This window comes from Grus americana, chromosome 2 (assembly GCF_028858705.1).
Source record: "Grus americana isolate bGruAme1 chromosome 2, bGruAme1.mat, whole genome shotgun sequence".
Classification (NCBI taxonomy): Eukaryota; Metazoa; Chordata; class Aves; order Gruiformes; family Gruidae; genus Grus; species Grus americana.
Window position 1 is genome coordinate 4,871,921 of NC_072853.1, and position 18,695 is coordinate 4,890,615.

The 18,695-nt window shown below is 39.9% G+C and overlaps 1 protein-coding gene across 4 annotated transcripts in view; it reads left to right on the top strand.

Annotated features, from left to right (window-relative positions):
* Positions 1-18,695, top strand: part of AGO2 (argonaute RISC catalytic component 2) — a 69,968-nt gene that overhangs the window by 12,100 nt on the left and 39,173 nt on the right. For 2 of the 4 annotated variants that reach the window (XM_054814494.1, XM_054814492.1), the window contains exons 2-3: positions 10,965-11,160; positions 15,608-15,728. In XM_054814494.1, coding sequence (XP_054670469.1) covers positions 10,965-11,160; positions 15,608-15,728 — 317 coding nt within the window. Of the gene's footprint in view, positions 1-9,346; positions 9,426-10,964; positions 11,161-15,607; positions 15,729-18,695 lie in introns of those variants that run through there. The other 2 variants (XM_054814491.1, XM_054814495.1) reach the window with 2 other exon arrangements.

Genomic DNA, 18,695 nt, shown 5'->3' on the forward strand with positions numbered 1-18,695 from the left:
ATTAATGTCTCTAATAATATAGAAGGCTGAAAGAAAGGAATGGGTTGTAATGGCAAGGGATCTGCAAGGAGAAGGAAGGGAAAGGTGTTGGTAGAAAGGTTGGGGGAGCACCGTTATGCTGAGAACTGTGACTCTGGTTCAGGTGATTTAATCTGTCCGGTGTGTGTTCATGAGCTATAATACAGAGACCAGCTCTTACTATTTCTAAGAGGGAAAAAATCGATCACGTACTGAGGTCTGGAGTTATAGAGGTAATGGAGTGTCATAATGAGGTGTACAGTACTGATGGGGCTGTTTGATGGCATTTTGTGTATGCAAAAGGTGTTGAGGTACTTAATGCAGGGGGTTTGGAGCTAAGTACGCTTTGCTGAGCTCAGTTCTGCACCTGACACTAGCCGGAATGACTTGATGCACTCTCGGGACTGAATGCAAGTGCTTGTTTGCTATTCATACCAAGTAGTTTGGTGACTTCAGTCTGTGCATTGAAGTAAATATTATTGGAAGAGTCAGTACTGATGGATAAAGAAGTTGCACTTTACCAGCCTACTAGTGACTGTAAAAAAAAAAAAAAAAAGGGGGGGGGGGGAGGGTGGTTTGTTTCGTACATACCTGTGCAGTCAGCTAATACAGAAGGAGGAGCCACGTTTCTTTCCTAAGCTAAGTGCAGTATTTCAGCAGACAGGGGGTAAGAGGACGAAGAATACAGATTTTTCTGGTCTTGCCTTCTATAGGAAAGAAGCAGCATGAAGGGAGGAATAGATGCTAGTGAGTGTTTCTATTACCCTTGTAGATGATGTGTGTATTCACTACATAGGCCTTTGGGAGTGGCAAAGAATAGAGATTGTATTGAATGGAGACATTGCTCTTTACGAATGCAGAAAATACTATTACATTCTTTATTTTAATTCCAGATGCCTTTTCTAACAATTTAGTTCAGCATCATTTTCTAAGGTATGGAAAAGTGAATGAATCATTATGGTCAGCTGTGATAAATAGCACTAAGAATATTCTCCATTTCACCCTTTGTTGAGTAGAGGTTTGCCTGAAGATGGAGTTATTCTGTAGTTTGAATTCACAATTAACTTTAAACTGGGTTGCTGACTTGTGGGTAAGCCATAAGCAATCCCCTCCATTGTTTGAAGCTCACTGTTTGGATGACTTAATTCAACATTGCAGTTTGTAATTAAAAACATTTCTCTGCATCCCTTAAGAAGTATTTCAGTAGTACTTTGTACAGTTTTGCATAGAGGGATTGATTAAGCCACCTGGCTTACTAACAGTAAGGATAGATGTTTTATGCTCTGTATGCTCCTTCTGTGCTCTGATAGACCTCTTCTGCTCTCGCCCTACTTGCAGATGGCCCGCAGAGTGGTGAGAACCAGCTTGTTGGTATTTGAAAATTTGGAGGATAACTTTGAAGGTCCAGGCTGAAAGGCGAGTGTGGGAGGAAAAAGAAAGTACTAACATTTGGTGTCTTTTGCTAGTTGATACTGTCTAGAAGAAGCTTGTGGGCTAGAAAGAACCATTCTTTGTTTCTTGCCTGCTGCTTTCTGTTGGAGCATTGATCTCTTCCTCTTTTGGTTCTCTGGCATTTTGTTCTTGTAGTCTTTCACATATTCGTAATTGAAATGTGGTGATAACTTACAAAGCAAGCTGGATTTATGTCCTGTTTCTCCCTTTCATCTCTGCCTGCAACACCCACTCGCACCATTGATGTCTGGGAGTGATTCTGGTCTCTGTGGATCATATCACTTCTGGCAGTATGAAGAGATCACATCTCTATCTTACGGGGGTCAAAAAGTAACCAGGGTAACCAAGGGAGCTATAGATATGTAACTGGTTATTTATTCCAGACAGAATAATTGTATAATGGTTTGGGTTAGAAGGGACCTTTAAAGATCATCTAGTCCAACCCCCCTGCCATAGGCAGGGACATCTTTCACTAGACAAAAGGGTTGACTTGAGAATTAACATTCCTTGAATTCTTTTGCAGTAAGTGACAATTATTCCATAAAAACATGTCTAGGATAGGTCTACTGAACATAATGAGATTACAAGTTTGAAGGCAATACTTTGACTCCTTGTTAAGGTTTTTAATTTCATACTACAGTGTAAGAAATGAGAAGTAATCTGGCAGAATGAGATCCCTAAACTTCTCAACAGTCATATGTGGGACTTCAAATGTGACCAAATATGAAGACAGCCCTTTCATTTTTGCTCATCGGTATTGAAGTAGCCCTAGCTCTGATAGCCCACCTCGGCATATGCAACGTGCTGTGGTTAGAAAGTGTGTTAGCTGCTCACTGAGAGACCACAAGAATCTTTAGAGAGGGGCTCCATCAAAAATTATGTGAAAGGCATCATATATGAACCCTTGACAGGATCCAAGCACAGTTTATCTGTGGTCAGAGTGAGAAAAGAAACAACAGAAATGTAACACATGCAGTAAAAAATGAGGAATGCACAAAGATAGTTGAGCTAAGTGTCTCTAAGGGTTGGCTTCCACATGTAAATGGAGACACAGTGGTGGCCTGGAATGAGCAGGTACCTGAGAGAAGTACAGGAACAGACTGAATGGAATGCGGACACTCCATCCCTGAACAATCTAACTGTGGATAGTGTTGTAGGGGCCGTTCCAGGAAAATATTTTTTTACCAGCTGTGGGGTTGTACATGGCTAGGAAACTCATGACAAATATAAGACGAATGTTACCAGGTACACGTTGAGAGGTGCATGAAGACGGTAAAAATCCAGCCTTCAGACATAGGAGAGTTAAGCAAGGAGTAAGCAAGTTTGAGCATTGGAAAAGGCAATTGAGATCTGCAGATTAGGTGATCCCGAAGGGGGGATTCAGGTGGCAACTTAAATCCATGTTCTGCAGCATGCATAGGTGTACACAGCTAGAGTTGCAACTTGTTTCAAAGCAGAAATGTGCCTTTCGACAAATAAGAGTTCTAAAGCATTGTTAACAGTGCTACCTCTTTACTTTGCTACTAAGGATAAGCAGCTTCAGAAGTTGAATTTCGTGTGTCCAATGACTACTTTGCATGCTGTACAACTTACTGGATCTTATTTGATTTCTAGGGCAGTAAGGCTTTTACACTGAATTTGTGGATTCCTCCTAGTGGATATAGATAAGGCTTACAGGCTTGCCTCCTCCACAACCCTCTTTTTTTCTGAGGACACCTTTAGTAATGTTAGCCCTCCACCCAGGTGTATAATTGTTCTAATTGCTATAGCTAAGACAGCAAGTGGTTAGAGGAGTTCTAAGTAGTCTTAGATATATTTTATTTGCATAAGAAAGTAAGAAGAATAGCTTTTCACTTTTTACCTATTTGCATTCTTCTAGATGCTTATCAGGTTATTTGCCATGCTGGGCTCTACAAAACACTTTTTCTAGAAGATACGTTATTAGCAGAAGACCTCATGAAATCTTTTGGCAATCGCATCCTAGTAAAGAACCTTTAATAGTTGATATTTAAGATAGTGCTGTAACAGATACTAGATTTAAATGAAGTTCTGATTACATCATCTCTTCTTCTGCTTCCCTCCGCTTTTCTTGTGGTTTGGTGAATTCTTGGGGATAATAGATAAGTCCGTTGCCTTTATTTGTGCATCATCTAATCCAACAACGCTATAGCTTGACTGAAGAACTTTTAGTTTCCATACTCTAAAATGTGCTTAATGAGCAGCAGAAACAGATGGAGCGGTACATATAGATTCCTCTACCCCCATAATATCAAGGGACTATGAGCTGCAGCTTTGAGTTTTCCTTATCTCATAGAAAACACTGCTAGCCTTTTTCCTATCTTTCTCTAACGGTTCTTAACAGAAAGCCAGTGTGAAAGTTAAACTTCTTTATATAAACTCAGACTGTAAGAAAACTTGAAGACAGCCCGAAGTTGTTTGGGTGTTTTGTTGGGTTTTTTTTTTTTCTTCAGTTGGGTCTTAAAAAGAAAAGGCTGAACTCCCTGTATTCCTTTTCTTGCTCTGACCGTATATATATGTAAATAAAATACACTAAAACTCTATGCAGATCCTGTCAAGGATTTGTATTGGAAGTTTTCCACATTCTTTCCGAATTCCTTCTGTTACTGGTATTTGAATAACTATTTGTGGAAATTCTGTTTCCCCTACCATGGGATGTCCCCTTTTCAAGTCTCCCGTTATCCATTTCAGACTGCGCTCCCAAAAGGGGACATTGCCCATTTGCAAGCCCAGTGGCTTGGGGAGGGAACGTATGACATACCAGGAGAGGCTGAGAGATTCAGGTTTATTTACCCTTAAGAAGAGAAGGCTAAAGGGTGATCTTTTGGCTGCCTACAACTACCTAAGGGGAAGCTATGGAAAAGATGGACCCAGACTTGTGGCAGGTGCACCAGAACAGGGCAGGAGGCAATGGACAGAAGCTGTAACACAGGAAACTCCAGTTGAGTGTAAGGCAAGTTTATTTTACCACGAGAGTGATCAAACACTGGAACAGATTGTAAGAGATGTGGAAAGTCTGTCCTTTAAGATATTCAAAACTTGAGCGGACAAGTCAACCTGGTCCCTTCCAGCCTACATTATTCTATGTTAATGATACTTGGCACATCCTTTTCAAGCAGATGTGTCTGTTCCTTTCCCAGACTTTGTTCTTTTTAACCTGACCATGCTGAACACATTTGCCATTCTTTTGTTTCCTGCAGTTCTGGAGGCAAAACAGCTGATCACTACTTGAGGACAAGTTATTAAAACCCTTTTTTTCCAGAGAGCAATGCCTCCTCTCTGTGTCTGTGTGATGGAATCAATAACTGACCTGGAGGCAGAAAGAATATGCAGAACGACTGTAACAGTCCATGCTGTCTGTAAGGCTGGGGTTGGCAAGCAAGGTAGATCAAATCAAGGCAGGAGAATTGAATTACATGTTGAACACTGGAACAGGTTACCCAGAGGAGCCCCCTCCCTGGAAGTGTTCAAGGCCAGGCTGGATGGGGCTTTGGGCAACCTGGTCTAGTGGAGGGTGTCCCTGCCCATGGCAGGGGGGTTGGAACTAGATGATCTTTAAGGTCCCTTCCAACTCAAACCTTTCTATGATTCTGTGATAATTAAAATTCTGTACAGTAGCATGAAATTTGACCTTCTTTTATTAAATGCGTATCAAGTAATTAGTGTATCTAAAAATACTTTGAAAAGTGCATCTTCTATTGTGCAGCAATATCTGAAAACACTAGTAGTGATTATCTGGAAGAGCTGCTCTGTTGTCTGATACTAGAAACCTTAACTGAAAGTGAAGCTTCCAAATAAGGCTTCCTTCCTTCACCACAGTTTCATTTAGAGACCATATTTTTAGAAAAATGGTTTTAGAGAGACTTCCTATCGACAAACGTAGGTTGCGTTAGCCCAATGCTAAAACATGCTTTGAGTTGTGAAAACATCACCTGATTATTAAATATGCGTTAGGACTTGCCACACAGGGAAACTTAAGTGATATAATTACACTAGTATAATTATGCCTAGATGATTTCCTGTGCCAACAAGCCCTTAGATGCAACTAGTTTGGCCCCTTCTTATTTAGTACCTCATTAGGCTTCTGACTGCACATGAAAACTGCGTAATTCTTCGCTAAAAAAACTTCAATGAGCAAGTTTAGTGCTGACTAACAGTGCTTCTAGGGTGCTGAGCAGACCAGCAGTTAAACTTTAAAAAAAGGTGAAGAATGAAGGGCGAAATGAATGCTGTAAGTCTGGGAAATAATTATAAATTAAATGGTCCTGAAAAAATCATCATTACATAATTGTGTGGATTTCAGAGTAGACGAGCTGAGCCACGCTCATTCAAGAGTGTGGCTCATTCACACCTTTTATATACTAGGAGTGTCTTAGCCTGCTGACTCCTTGAGTCACTGTTGTATCTCTAGTTTTGATCCACAATAACGTGCTGGAGTAGGAGCATGCACGCAGACAGCCTTGTGTTTGCAATTGTTTTCAGTTTGCAAAACTCAGTATTTGTACTAAAGCAGCATTTCTGGGATTGTGCACTTTCCCCTGCCACCCTCTTTTGACAGAGTAATTTTGCATGATTATTAATTTTATTTCAGAAAACTGCCATGAGACTGTTATTTTTGTAATATCTGTCTTCTCCCAGATTTCTTTTTTTGGTAGAAATTACAGTTTTTAAGATTGATAACTATGAACATTTAGTTTATGTAAATTGCATTAATTATAATAGGAAGTCTGTTTTTTCCAGATAAAAATAACCCTAAAGACAGTATACTGGCACCTCATCATTCAATACCCATCTTACCTTAATTCACACCTTTAAAATGGGGCTCTTGATGGTCTCAATCATCATATCAAGGCTGAAACGTTCTCATTATTCATATTATCATCTAGCAAATGAGTGAGGAGCTTCTGATACTTATCACACGGATACTCCGGTTTATTAGTCTTTCATCTTTCTTCTAATTCATTCTTCCCCTGACAGTGCTTTAAAAGTAAAATCCAGGGATGCATGTAGATTTTCCAAAGCTTTGAAATACTGTCTTTCTGAAAGTATCATCTGTGTGACCCATGAAGGGGTCTCTAAAAAACAGGAATGGAGCAAGTAATACACATTGGGGTATGAATTTTGGCAGGTTTCCTTGGGCAGGGTGTCACCTCGAGCTCCAGTGTCCAGCGGTATCCTCTATAACACACTCATCATGTTGCAAAACCTCCTCAGCAGGAGCTTTTGTGCAAAGAAAAGTGTTCTTGTATTGGTATGGCTTCTGTCAAATTTAAAAGTGAGCAAGTGATGGGAATTATTCAGGACCGCTTCACCAAGGAGTTGGGGCAGCTGAATCACTTTGAATGTAGGAATTGTGTTTTAAGATTGAGGCTCACAGCTTTTTCTTTGATAGAAAAGAGTAATATGGCTCTATCCTCTCCTGTGATCACCAAATTCATTATTTTGTGGCTCTACACAGTCGGTTGCTGTAATATGTTTTACACAAAATAGTTTGATTTTTGGCATTCTTAATTTGAGGCAGTAGTCCAAAAAAGTGAATTCAGATCAACAGTTGTAATGCTTAATTTTTTCCCTTGAAGTTCAGTTCATATCCCTCAGTTCTATAGTTAATGCATACGTACATGTTATACGCGGCAAAAATATAGGTTGACTGCTTATCGAGTCAGTACTGCTGTTTAATAAACAGTACTTATCTCCTTGAAGCAACACCCTGCCCTAAATAAGTTTGCCTAGGGAGTTGAGCCAGAAATAGCTTTTTTTTTTTTAAATTGGTTCGTAAAAAAAAAAATCATTGAAAAAAAGGTTTAAAATGAAAACACAGGGTGGTAGTAGTCCTGCTTTCTGAATAGCTTGGTTCTTTTTTTTTTCCCTCCATCACATGTGCAGGTTGTAAAACTATAATCACATCTTTCCCCAGGAGTCTGTACTTATCTTAGGATTTCATGTTATTCTCAAAACTGAATATATGCCCTCCCTTTTATTTACTGTTTGTCACTAAAATGCCAGTGGAGGAATGTGATGATGTTGTTGAGCAACATGCGATTGTGTTGATCCCTAAACACTTATAGATACGGCTTCGTTATATTCCTGTGAGAAGTAGTAAACAATCCCATTTCAATAAATTAAGTCTTTTTACTTCCAAATCTTGTAAGCTTTTTTTTTTATTTCCAAAAACTAGTTGCGAGGTACCAAATCTGGCTCAGAAAAAGGAAGGGCAGTGGAATTAGGATGTAGCAGTAGCTACAGAAATGTTAGAAGTCATAAAAATAGACAGCAAAGAGAGGGAAATGCTTAATATTGATGAGACAGCAGTTAACCAGGTAATAGTGGTAAGGCAATACGGAATGCAGCTAGAATGCGGAGTGTGGATAACAAGAAATGGAAGTGTTAAAATACAAATGCCAGGAGCCTGGGCAGAAAATTAAAATATCTTTGAATGGGTGGTGCTATGGGGATCATGAAATCACACACACACACAAAAATAATCATAGAATAAGGTTAATGACTAGGACAGGGTTTTCAGATGGGAGCATTCTGTTATGGAAAGATGGAAATAAATATATGCAGTGATAAGCTGTAAAGCATTAAGCAACAGAATGGCTGAAATCATAGGTTGGAGCCAGATTTCTTTGGGAAAACGATGGTAAACAAGATTGTGATGGAGTAGAGGTAGGTGCTTGGTGCACATCCTCCTGATCTGATTTGGAGATGGATAATAGAAACCTTTATCCTACTGCAAGTATAAATATTTGTGGGAGTATTTTTTTTATGTTACTTTCCAACTGTAGTGATAATGCTATAAATAACTTTGTTAGCTGTCATATCCACAGCAGAGGTTCTTTCCACTTAATGATACAGAAACTTGGTGAATTCATTGTACCAAGCAAGGGGATGTGGTAGCTGCAGGGGCCACCTTCAGAAAAATACTTGAAGTAAGCAGAGGGCCTGTAAGTGTTGGGAAAAGATGACAAAATCATGTCTTGACTTAGAAGTCAAGATGTGCAGGAATTAAAAAAAAAAAAAAAAAAAATTGCCAAAGGTTGAGTGGAATTAGAGTCAACTAAGTATTTCAGCTTGCCTTCAGGGATGTAAATAAGAAAGGTCGGATGCAGAGGCAGATGGACTGCTTGTGGTGAGGACTGGGTTATAGGTAAGAGTCTAGAGCTATTGTGTAAAAACTAAGAAGATACTTTGCTTCATTTCTCAGTACAGGTGTTGACACTGCAAAGGCAAGATGGATAAATAGTAAGAATAATGTTCAAATGAGAATTGCTATTTTTCCATTGAAAGTAAAACTGAAGGAATTGGTGTGCTTAAATTAGGGAGATGGAATAATCTTTTATCACAGGAACCTGAAGTTTTGAGTCATGGAAATGCAAGTCTTTAGCAACAAGCATCTTTAAGATATTGATCAAGTTAGTGTTGGAGAGTCACAGACTTTAATGGCAATGTTTATGAAAGGGAGGAATAAAAGCAAATTGCACTTCTGTAATGTGACTTCAAAAGGGTGTATGCCTCAGAAAATATTTGGAAGACAAGCTCTGAAACAACCTTCCCAAACACAAAACAGATGAGAAACCCCAAGATTTTTAAAAAATAAAATAACTAACAAACCCCCCTATCATATTCCCAATGTCAAACGAAACTATTTGGATTCTAACTAAATATCTGGTACGTGGGGGAATTGGTGCTGAAAGTCAGGTTAGTAGAATGGTAGAAGATAACTAAGGAGATGCTGATGAGTGGGAAACTGGCCATGGGGAGTGTTGAAGGGTAAAGTGGGGAAATGATGCTACTAAGGTTGGGAATGGTCTTGTTTATTATTTTGTTAATTATTTTTGCATAAATGTTTGGAATAAGTACATGAAAATTCATCATGGGGCATAGGAGGCATTGTCAGAAAAGGAGGATCGGAACATCATCCAGAAAGCAGCAGGGTAATAAATACAGGTGAAAAAAAAATTTATATATATTAAAACATGTTGCTGGGATTTAATAATGAACTGGGAGATGATCAGTCATAAACAACTGAGACGGGCATGCACAGACTGACTGGTCACTGGATGGCCATTATAAGGCAGGGGTACAACAGGCAAATGTAGTTTAGGACTCGTTAACTCGCCGTTTCCAATTGAGAGATGAAAGCATCACTGCGGATTTGCTAGGCCCTGATGGGACCTCATGTAGAATAACACTTGGCCTTGTTCAGGAAAGGTGAGCTGAAAATGCATTAGCTTAAAAAATGACTGCAAGGATGAGAATGGAACCTGGTTTATGAGAAGAGACTAACAGAAGTGGTATAGCCTAGAATTAAACTGAAGTCCCATTTAATTCTTAAATCTAAAAATACAGTAAGGAGTACTGAATCTGGAGGTCAGTGAATATAACCCGATAATGAATAAATAAAAGTGTAAACACGTTTCCGAGCACTAGAGCATCACAGTTCTGGAACAGCTTTCCAGTAGGGAAAGCGAGGGTGGAAAAGTGGTGACTGATCTGTTAATGAAGGGATGTGCATTGTTTCTGGTGCTAGCAGAGGACTGAATTTGATAATCCCAGGAAACCACACCTGGATTCTTACATAAGTAATGAGAAGCCTCCTGGGTTATTTCAGATGTGAAGATTTTGCTGCAAGTTACTGCTCTAGACCATGGAAAACCTGCAGGAGTTGAGCAACTGATACTCAAGTTGATACCTTACACACTTCTCTGTGGATTTTTTAATGGAATTTCCCACATTGAAACAACTGCAAGCAGCTGTTATGCTTCTGCTTCATGTTGTCTGATCTACGGCTGGCATTTGAGCTCAAGAATACAGTACAGCAGCAGTAGACAATTTTCTCTGTTTGCTTTCTGTTTAAAGGAAGCAGTAACAATACAGTTTAATTCTAATACATAGCATTTCCAGAGAACTGTAACATGTAGGAAAGGCTCCTGTGCTGTATTCCTTTCTTTGGCAGGCTGTGCAATGTGCTCATTAGAGTAAAATGTATACAGCTGAAATGGATGCATTGTATTTGCTTTAGATGCAGGCAACTCATCCAAATATGATTACAAAGGTGGCTTAAGTGGTAGAAACTTGATTTTTATAACTGTTTGCTCAAATAAACATGGTTAGGTGATTCGCTTCAGTGTCTGTTTTGAAACCAAGGTTCTTCCCTGCAATGAAGATCTGATTCTCACTTTCCCAGCTTGGCCTCTGAAATTCCCACCCAGCTGACTTGTAGTGTAGGAAAATGCAACTGATTTTAAGATTTTTGTTCAGTAATAAGGGCTAGGAAATACAGCAAATGGTGAACCAGCGCAGGAAGAAGAGAGTCAGAATTTGTGGAGTCCTGATATGAGAGTCTTTTCAGATTGCTTAAGAAAGTTACCAGTTTAAGTGTGCTGTGCTTCATTGGTCAAATTGCCTGTAAATTTGTTTAACTGTCAGTTTGATATAGCTGATGGCTAATTTGTGCTTTCTCTTTTTTTCAGTGCTTGCACCTCCTCCACCACTGCCACCACCAGTACAGGGATATGCCTTTAAACCCCCTCCTCGACCAGATTTTGGCACTTCTGGGAGAACAATCAAACTGCAGGCCAACTTCTTTGAAATGGACATTCCTAAAATAGATATCTACCATTATGAGTTGGATATAAAGCCAGAAAAATGTCCTAGAAGAGTTAACAGGTAATACTGTGCTTTGGTTTTCCTCAGTTTATTTACATCCTTGTTTTCCTTTGAAAATGCTGGAGCTTGTGCCAGTCTTCATCGAGGGCTTGGAGGATGTGTCTGTCTTTAGTCATTAATTGGACTGATAGCTTCCAACTTTGTGTATCCATCAACAGGCATTTTTTCTTCTTCAAGTCTTTTTGTGCCAATCCAAGATTTTGGTGCTAATTGTCTTTTTTTTTTTTTTTTTTTTTTTGATTGAACTTGATCAAAGCCACTGATGACAGATGGATAAACTATATTAACCCTAGTGGAGTTAGGTCAGTATAAGCCAACTCGATGAATAGGATTCTTAGTATTGCTTGGTTAAATTTTGGAGTGCAATTGGCTGACAAGTTCTTCAGCAGGGAGTTGACATTACCAGTTTGTTTTCCCACCTTCCCCTACTGACAAGGGGAGGCAAAACCCATTTGTTTGTGCCACTGTGAGAGGATTGTGGAGGGACTAAATTAGGTAAGAAATTATCCTTCATCAGTAGATTCTATATAAGGGAAAGATATGCTCCTGAAACGGATAGCAAGGTGAAAACATGGATCAGTTGGCCAAGGAAACAAGCAATTAGGTCTTGTGTTTTGCATATGTGCCCTATTAGTCACAGTGTGGCAACCTCATTGACTTGAAAGAGTGGGGTTGCCAGAAGTGAAACTTGAGAATGAGACTTGGCGCTAACTAGAAACCACAAGTGTCATCTTCATAACTACCTACATCTTGACTGAAGAGGATCGGAATGGCATGTTTATATATTCAAGATCAAAAACTTTCCTTATTAAAAAAGGTCACATGGGTGGAATATGCAGTCATGAACAAAATGTGGAGTCAAAAAAGCCACCCGAAAGCCAAAGTTTTCTTAATGTGCATTAATAAGCCAGAGTGCATTATACATTGTTATACTAAAGAGTCTGTAATGATAGCGTTTTCATAAAGCAGCATCACTATGCTTTGCTGTCCTGTTTGGTTTTTTTTTCCTGTGGTGATCTATTATAAATCTAATTTTTAAGCTAGCTGAGAATTGAATTTCATTTTAAAAGCCTACACCGTTGTGTGTTAAGCTGAACTCTCTTATTGTCCAAGGGCAACCCTGCTGATTTCACTGGAATACTCTTAACTGTGTCAGAGTGCTGAAAAAAAATTTTCAGCAGTCACTTTTTCCATAGTGGGAGCTGTGAGAGCTTTGCTTTCATTAACTGATATCCCTGCCACCAGCTCCAACCCCACCAACTGGCACGCTGCTGACTGATGCAGATTGCCATGCCTCTGGAACTCCTTTGGGAGCTGAGTGCTGCACAGCTCTTGTGTGATGTAGTTCTGTGTGATCACCCCGTTACAGTCCAGTGTGTGGGTGCTTGCTCATCAATGGCAGAGAACACAATTATTAAATAATAAAGCAATTTTTCTCACTGAAAAGACAGATTATATTCAGTAGTAAGTTCTTTCTCCACTGACAGCCTCTGACCTGCTCTGCTTTGTCAGGTTAGTTGCTCCCTCTGTTGTGGTAACAAGAGCGAGTAAAAATCTACATGGATTAAATGCCTTTTGCAGTAAACAAGGATGTCATAAATGCATATGACAGTACTAGTGCATGTTTCTCTGTGCAGTGTGGGAAGAACACAAATTAGATTCACTTAATGAAGTGTATGTTTTATTTCTTCTGAGTGCTTATTCCTGTTTGTGTTACCCTGTAGATCTATAAGCACTCACCTGCACCTGGGTTTTTGTAAGCCATGACCTTTTAGTCCTACATCTATACCTGTATTTGTGTATCTGTGTATATACCTATATCGGTGTGTATATACGTATATAGAATTATGCAGGGTGCGCATGTAGTCCAATTCTAAATGATAGTTTTTTCAGCTGGCTTACATGTTTCTAATATTTTGGTTATATAATTCAGATATATATTTATAGTTAATAGTTTTTTATCATTGCTTTATATGTTGTAGCCTCTAGGAAGGATAGAGGGAGATTTTATTTTCATTTACGCTACTCCCTCATCTGTCCCAGCTTCATTCTTCAGTTTTATTCTAGGACTTACTGTGTGTCATGGTTTAACCCCAGTGGGTAACTAAGCACCACGCAGCTGCTCGCTCACCCCTCCCTCCCCAAGGGGATGGGGAGGAGAATAGAAAAAAACCTCATGGGCTGAGATAAAACCAATTTAATAGGGTAATACAGGAAAAGAATAATAACAATAATACTAGTGATGCACAAATGCAATTGCTTGCCACATGCAAAAGGAAAATAAGACAATCTGATGCTCAGTCTGTTTCCGAGCAGTGAACCTGCATCCTGGCTAGCTTCCCCAGTTATATACGGAGCATGACATTCTATAGCAGGGAATATCCCTTTGGCCGGTCTGGGTCAGTGGCCCTGGCTGTGCTCTCCCAGCTTCTTGTGCACCTGGCAGGGCCAAGAAGCTGAAAAGTCCTTGACTTAGTGTAGACACAACAACTACCTAGCAACAACTAAAAACATCAGTGTGTTACCAACATTATTCTCATACTAAATCCAACACACAGCACTATACTGGCTACTAGAAAGAAAATTAACTCTGTCTCAGCCAAAACCAAGACACTGTGGTATGGACTATGACCCTGCGGACCCACTGCAGGGATGTGTATGGTATCCATGCAAGTTCCATGCTGATAAGACGTGAGCTGGAGCAGGACCGGAGAACACTAAAGCTGACACAATCTGCTGCCATGTCAAATCAATACGGTCCAGCTACAGTTCTTCACATATTGCAGAAATCCCAGGTCTATTTGTATAGTTATACAGGGAGAGTGGGCAATGTGAGTTTGGTTATACGCTGTGGATGCCCTTGGTTTAATTCATGAGTATGGTTAGGACTTGTACGAGGTTCAAGATGAACTCTGCTTGCGGTCACTGGCCCCGAGTTCTTTGTGTGCTTGCATGATCTCAGTAGAATAGCAGTCCCAAAGGGCTGAAGCTAGTGAATTGATAAATAACTCTTCTTGTAACTTCACATGGAGAAAATAACTTACTTTTCATTAAGATGTCTCCACCCACAGCTGAGAAGCACTATTGCTAAATGTGGTTTGAAGCTTGAAAACCTTAATTAAAGTGGAAGTGTTCATTTTTATATCAAGTAGTTCACAACTGGGAGAACTTGCTCAGTAAAAGAATGGATTTTCCATTGCTCAATCTTTAACTCGTGGTTGAAAAATACCTCCTTCCTCCCACCCTCCAAATTATCTATTCAGTCAGACGTTATAGACCTGAGGCAGAAATTACTGGGTCAAGTTTTATTCATATTTCTTAGGTCAGGCAAGTTTCTTTCAATGGTAATGTCTTAAAGCCTTTGCACACAGCAAAGAAATTGTCAGTTAAACCAGTCTTCATTCTTTTCTTGATTGAAATCAGAGTTTCATCTCAGTTTTTTGCATCACTGTAATATCTAACTGTATGGTGGGTTAATTACCTTTCTAAGACAAGGTGTGTGAAATACTCACCTGCAGTGTCTCTGATCTGCTAGTTGACAACAGTCCTGAAAAAACAGTGGTTTCCTTTCTGTGTCAGTTTAACTTCTTAATGCCCTTTTGCCCCAAGCTGTACGTTAAGGATCTTGTAGGCAGTGTATTGCAGGCTGCCGATGGATTTCAGATTTTACAGCCATGTGATACAGATAGCCTGAAGGATGTCTCTTTGCGACATTTGGACCAAAGACCTTTGGCATCAAAGGGCATTATTATTCCAACAGCCCTCTTGTTGGCTGGTGAACTGCTTTGCATGACCAGTGTGGCTTGACAAGAGCTTTGTGGGTGGTTACCTCATTCATATAAACGTGCAACCTAATTCCAGCTATGCTTAAATGAATGTATATTTTTAATAAACATGGGTCCCAGTGAATGCACATGTCCAGTTTTGTTGGATGAATTCCAATTTTGTTGTGTACATGAAAAAATTGCATTTAAAAGTTACCTTTCTCAGTGCCGTGCAAAAAGTTTGCGTATCGCTGTCATCATAGAACTATCGTCCTCAAGCTTGACTTGAAAGCTTCTTAGGCTGCTGAGCTGGTGGTCCATGATCCTCTGCAGAAAGGGCTGTAGGACAGGGGAGCAGATGTCCTAGCAGAATACCAAGCTCTTCTTGTTTTGAGCTTGAGAGGACACGAGTGTTTGTTTTACCACTTTCAGTAGATCACAGAAAAGAGGAAGGAAAGTTTCAATCTGAAAAAGCTAAAAATAGCTGCTTTAAGAAAACAGTTTAGTCTGTGAAGTTTGCTTTAATTCAGATCAGTCAAACAAATCTCGCCTTTAATACCCAGCAGTGGACAACCCTTCCATTTACCTAATGTCTCTATTTGTAAATATTAGTGTTACTGTTCATTTGCTACTTAACATCAAAAGTTAAAAGTTGAATTAACATAATCTTTTTGTATTTTCAGAGAAATAGTGGAGCATATGGTTCAGCACTTTAAAACCCAGATTTTTGGGGATCGCAAGCCAGTGTTTGATGGAAGAAAAAATCTTTATACAGCTATGCCGCTTCCCATTGGGAGAGATAAAGTAAGTTTTAATTGGAGATTTTAAAGTAATATTTCCAGAGCCTTTCTAATAACTGATAGGAACTGATTTTAGATATCTGGAATAGAAGTCCCCTTTTGTTGCCACTTTTCTCAGGGTGTGGTTTGCCAGGACAGACATGTGAGCTTGTTGCCTTCAAAATGGTCACTCCCCGTTCCATATGCTTTTTTTCCTCCCTCTTTCTCCCCACTCACATGGTTTCTGCTGGTTTGGTGAGCTGGATCAACTGCCCAAGACAGTGGACAAGCTCCATACTACTGGCACTAGGGGGAAAGGGAAAGCACGGCTGAGTTTGGGAGAGGGGAGTGGAAGCACCTGTCTGGGCAGCAGCAAGCTGTTGTGTCAGCTCGTTAATCTCATCAAAGCCCACTGTAAGCCGATTCTCACTATGCAGTAGCTGGAAGAAACTCCTCCATCCTTCCGTTGGTGGTATGGAACCTTGTTGTGGCTTAACCTCAGCTGGCAACTAAGCCTCACACAGCTGCTCACTCACTCCCCCAGCAGGATGGGGGAGGGGATCAGAAGAGTAAAAGTGAGAAAATTTGTGGGTTGAGATAAAGACAGTTCAATAGGTAAAGCAAAAGTTACACATGTAAGCAAAGCAAAACAAGGAATCCATGCACTACTTCCCATGGGCAGGCAGGTGTTCAGCCATCCCCAGGAAAGCAGGGTTCCATCACGCATAACGGTTCCTTGGGAAGACAAACACCATCACTCTGAATGTCCCCCCGCTTCCTCCTTCTTCCTCCAGCTTTATATGCTGAGTATGATGTCATATGGTATGGAATATCCCTTTGGCCAGTCAGGGTCAGCTGTCCCAGCTGTGTCCCCTCACAACTCCTGTGCACCCCCAGCCTACTTGCTGGTGGGGTGGGGTGAGGAGCAGAAAAGGCCTTGGCTCTGTGTAAGCACTGCTCAACAATAACAGAAACATCTCTATATTATTAACACTGTTTTCAGCATAAATCCAAAACATAGCCCCATACTAGCTATGATGAAGAAAACTATCCCAGCTAAAACCAGCACAAACCTCTTCCCTAATCCTTTATGACATAGGAGCCAAGTTAATTTAAACAGCACAGGTTAAGACCTGCTAGCTTAGCTCTGGGGCAGTTGAAGAGGACTTGCATGTTCTGTTTGCCAGCTCTGTATGTGGGGCAGTGACCTCTTCGGTCACTCCGGTTGTAGCTGTGAAGTGTCCACATTCCTGCCCATTGATGACTGGTGAAGCAGAAGGGACTATGTTAGAACATGCTAACACACAAACCCTATAAAATAATTTAGCCTACACTTCTGTGGTCTAATATCAGATTGAATTTTCTGTGACCTTTTTAATTTAGATGATGAACACTTGACGATACAGTCATTACTCACTCATGCTGTGGTAGTTCCCAGAGGCCATTACCCCCTTCTGCTGTGAGTGCAAGGTGAGGCATGCACAGTTATAGGGGAAGACTGTCCGATCCCATAAAAGTTGATTACAACCTAACTAGACAAAAGTAAAATGTAAAGGGGAAAGGGAAACACAGAGAAATGTGGAAACTTGCTTACGTCATAGAACTGGGAACAGAGCTTAGGTCTTCCTAAATTGAGTAGCAGTGTGCTACAAAATAGTTCACGCTGTCCTTCACTGTCTCATATTGTATGCCTGTGCAGTGCTTGACATAGTTAACAGTTCTACCTGAATCAAGCTCCTAATCTCATATGTGTAATTTTTATTTCCCCCAAATGTATTTAAGTGAATGTCATGCAGTAAAGGTCAGTCTCTGCTCCAGTCTTAATTATTTTTCTTGAACTGATAAGCTAATGTTTAGGAAAACTGTAAAGGAATCATTTAAAAGTAGTAGATGGGTTTGGGTTTTTTTATTTCACTTTCACACATAGTATTCCAGTTCCTACAGATTTGACATGCAAGATTGCAAAGCATTTGGTAAAGGTGGAATTATACTTGGTGAGTGTCTCCTAAGGGTTTAAACAAGTCCTCTGGATGTGCGCAGTTACCTTATAACTACGAAACTTTCCAAGTTGTGGATGACTGACAATACATTTTATGACAAGTATGAAGTTCTGCCTTTATTAAGTAAATGAAAAATAGTATATCTATGGAGAATAAACAAACTGGGATCAAATTAATCCTCAGATCTAAGGAGAGTTTGTGAGATGCAAGTTGACCTTCCTGTGGGAACTGGATGAGATGACCTCGTCCTCCTGTTCCTTCTGTGTCTGAATGCCTGCTGACTGAATAGGATTCAGTTCTTGATGCTTTGGATTTTAAAGCCTGCATACACTGAATCATACATGGTAAAAATGAAGACTAGCGACAGTGTGTTAGCTTTTGACGGCCTGATTCCTTCATGTCCTTGCAAATCATAGAATCATAGAATGGTTTGGGTTGGAAGGGACCTTAAAGATCATCTAGTTCCAACCCCCAATGAATGTTGTAACCTACACTTGGGAAAAGACTGACTTCAATGATTTTGTTAACCATTTAACCATTTTGGGTGGGACAGAATTCTAGCCAGAGTGATGAACAATTTGCAAAAGGTGGTCACTGAGGACAGTGTTCATAGCGGAGGTTGGCACAAAATGGTTCAGAGAGTTTCATCTGTGGCTCGCTTTTAATAAACTCATCTATTCCCTATTTCCCATGGGATATAGGACTTTGTTGGTTTTTCTACCATACATATATTAATGTTATTACCCTGGAGGAAAGAGCTAATAGAGATAAATCTTCAGCTGGTTTACATCAGACATGGGGAAATTTAGTTTAATGAGGGAAATTTTTACATGGTGCTAAATTGGTTTAAGCATGGTTTAAACCAGTATAAAGCTTGTAGGTATTAGGACTTTCCTCTGGCACAATTAGATTAGGTTTCTTTGGGATTTTTTTTTAGCTGTTCTGTACATAACAAATATAGCAAGTTTACTGCACATCTGATTACATTTAGG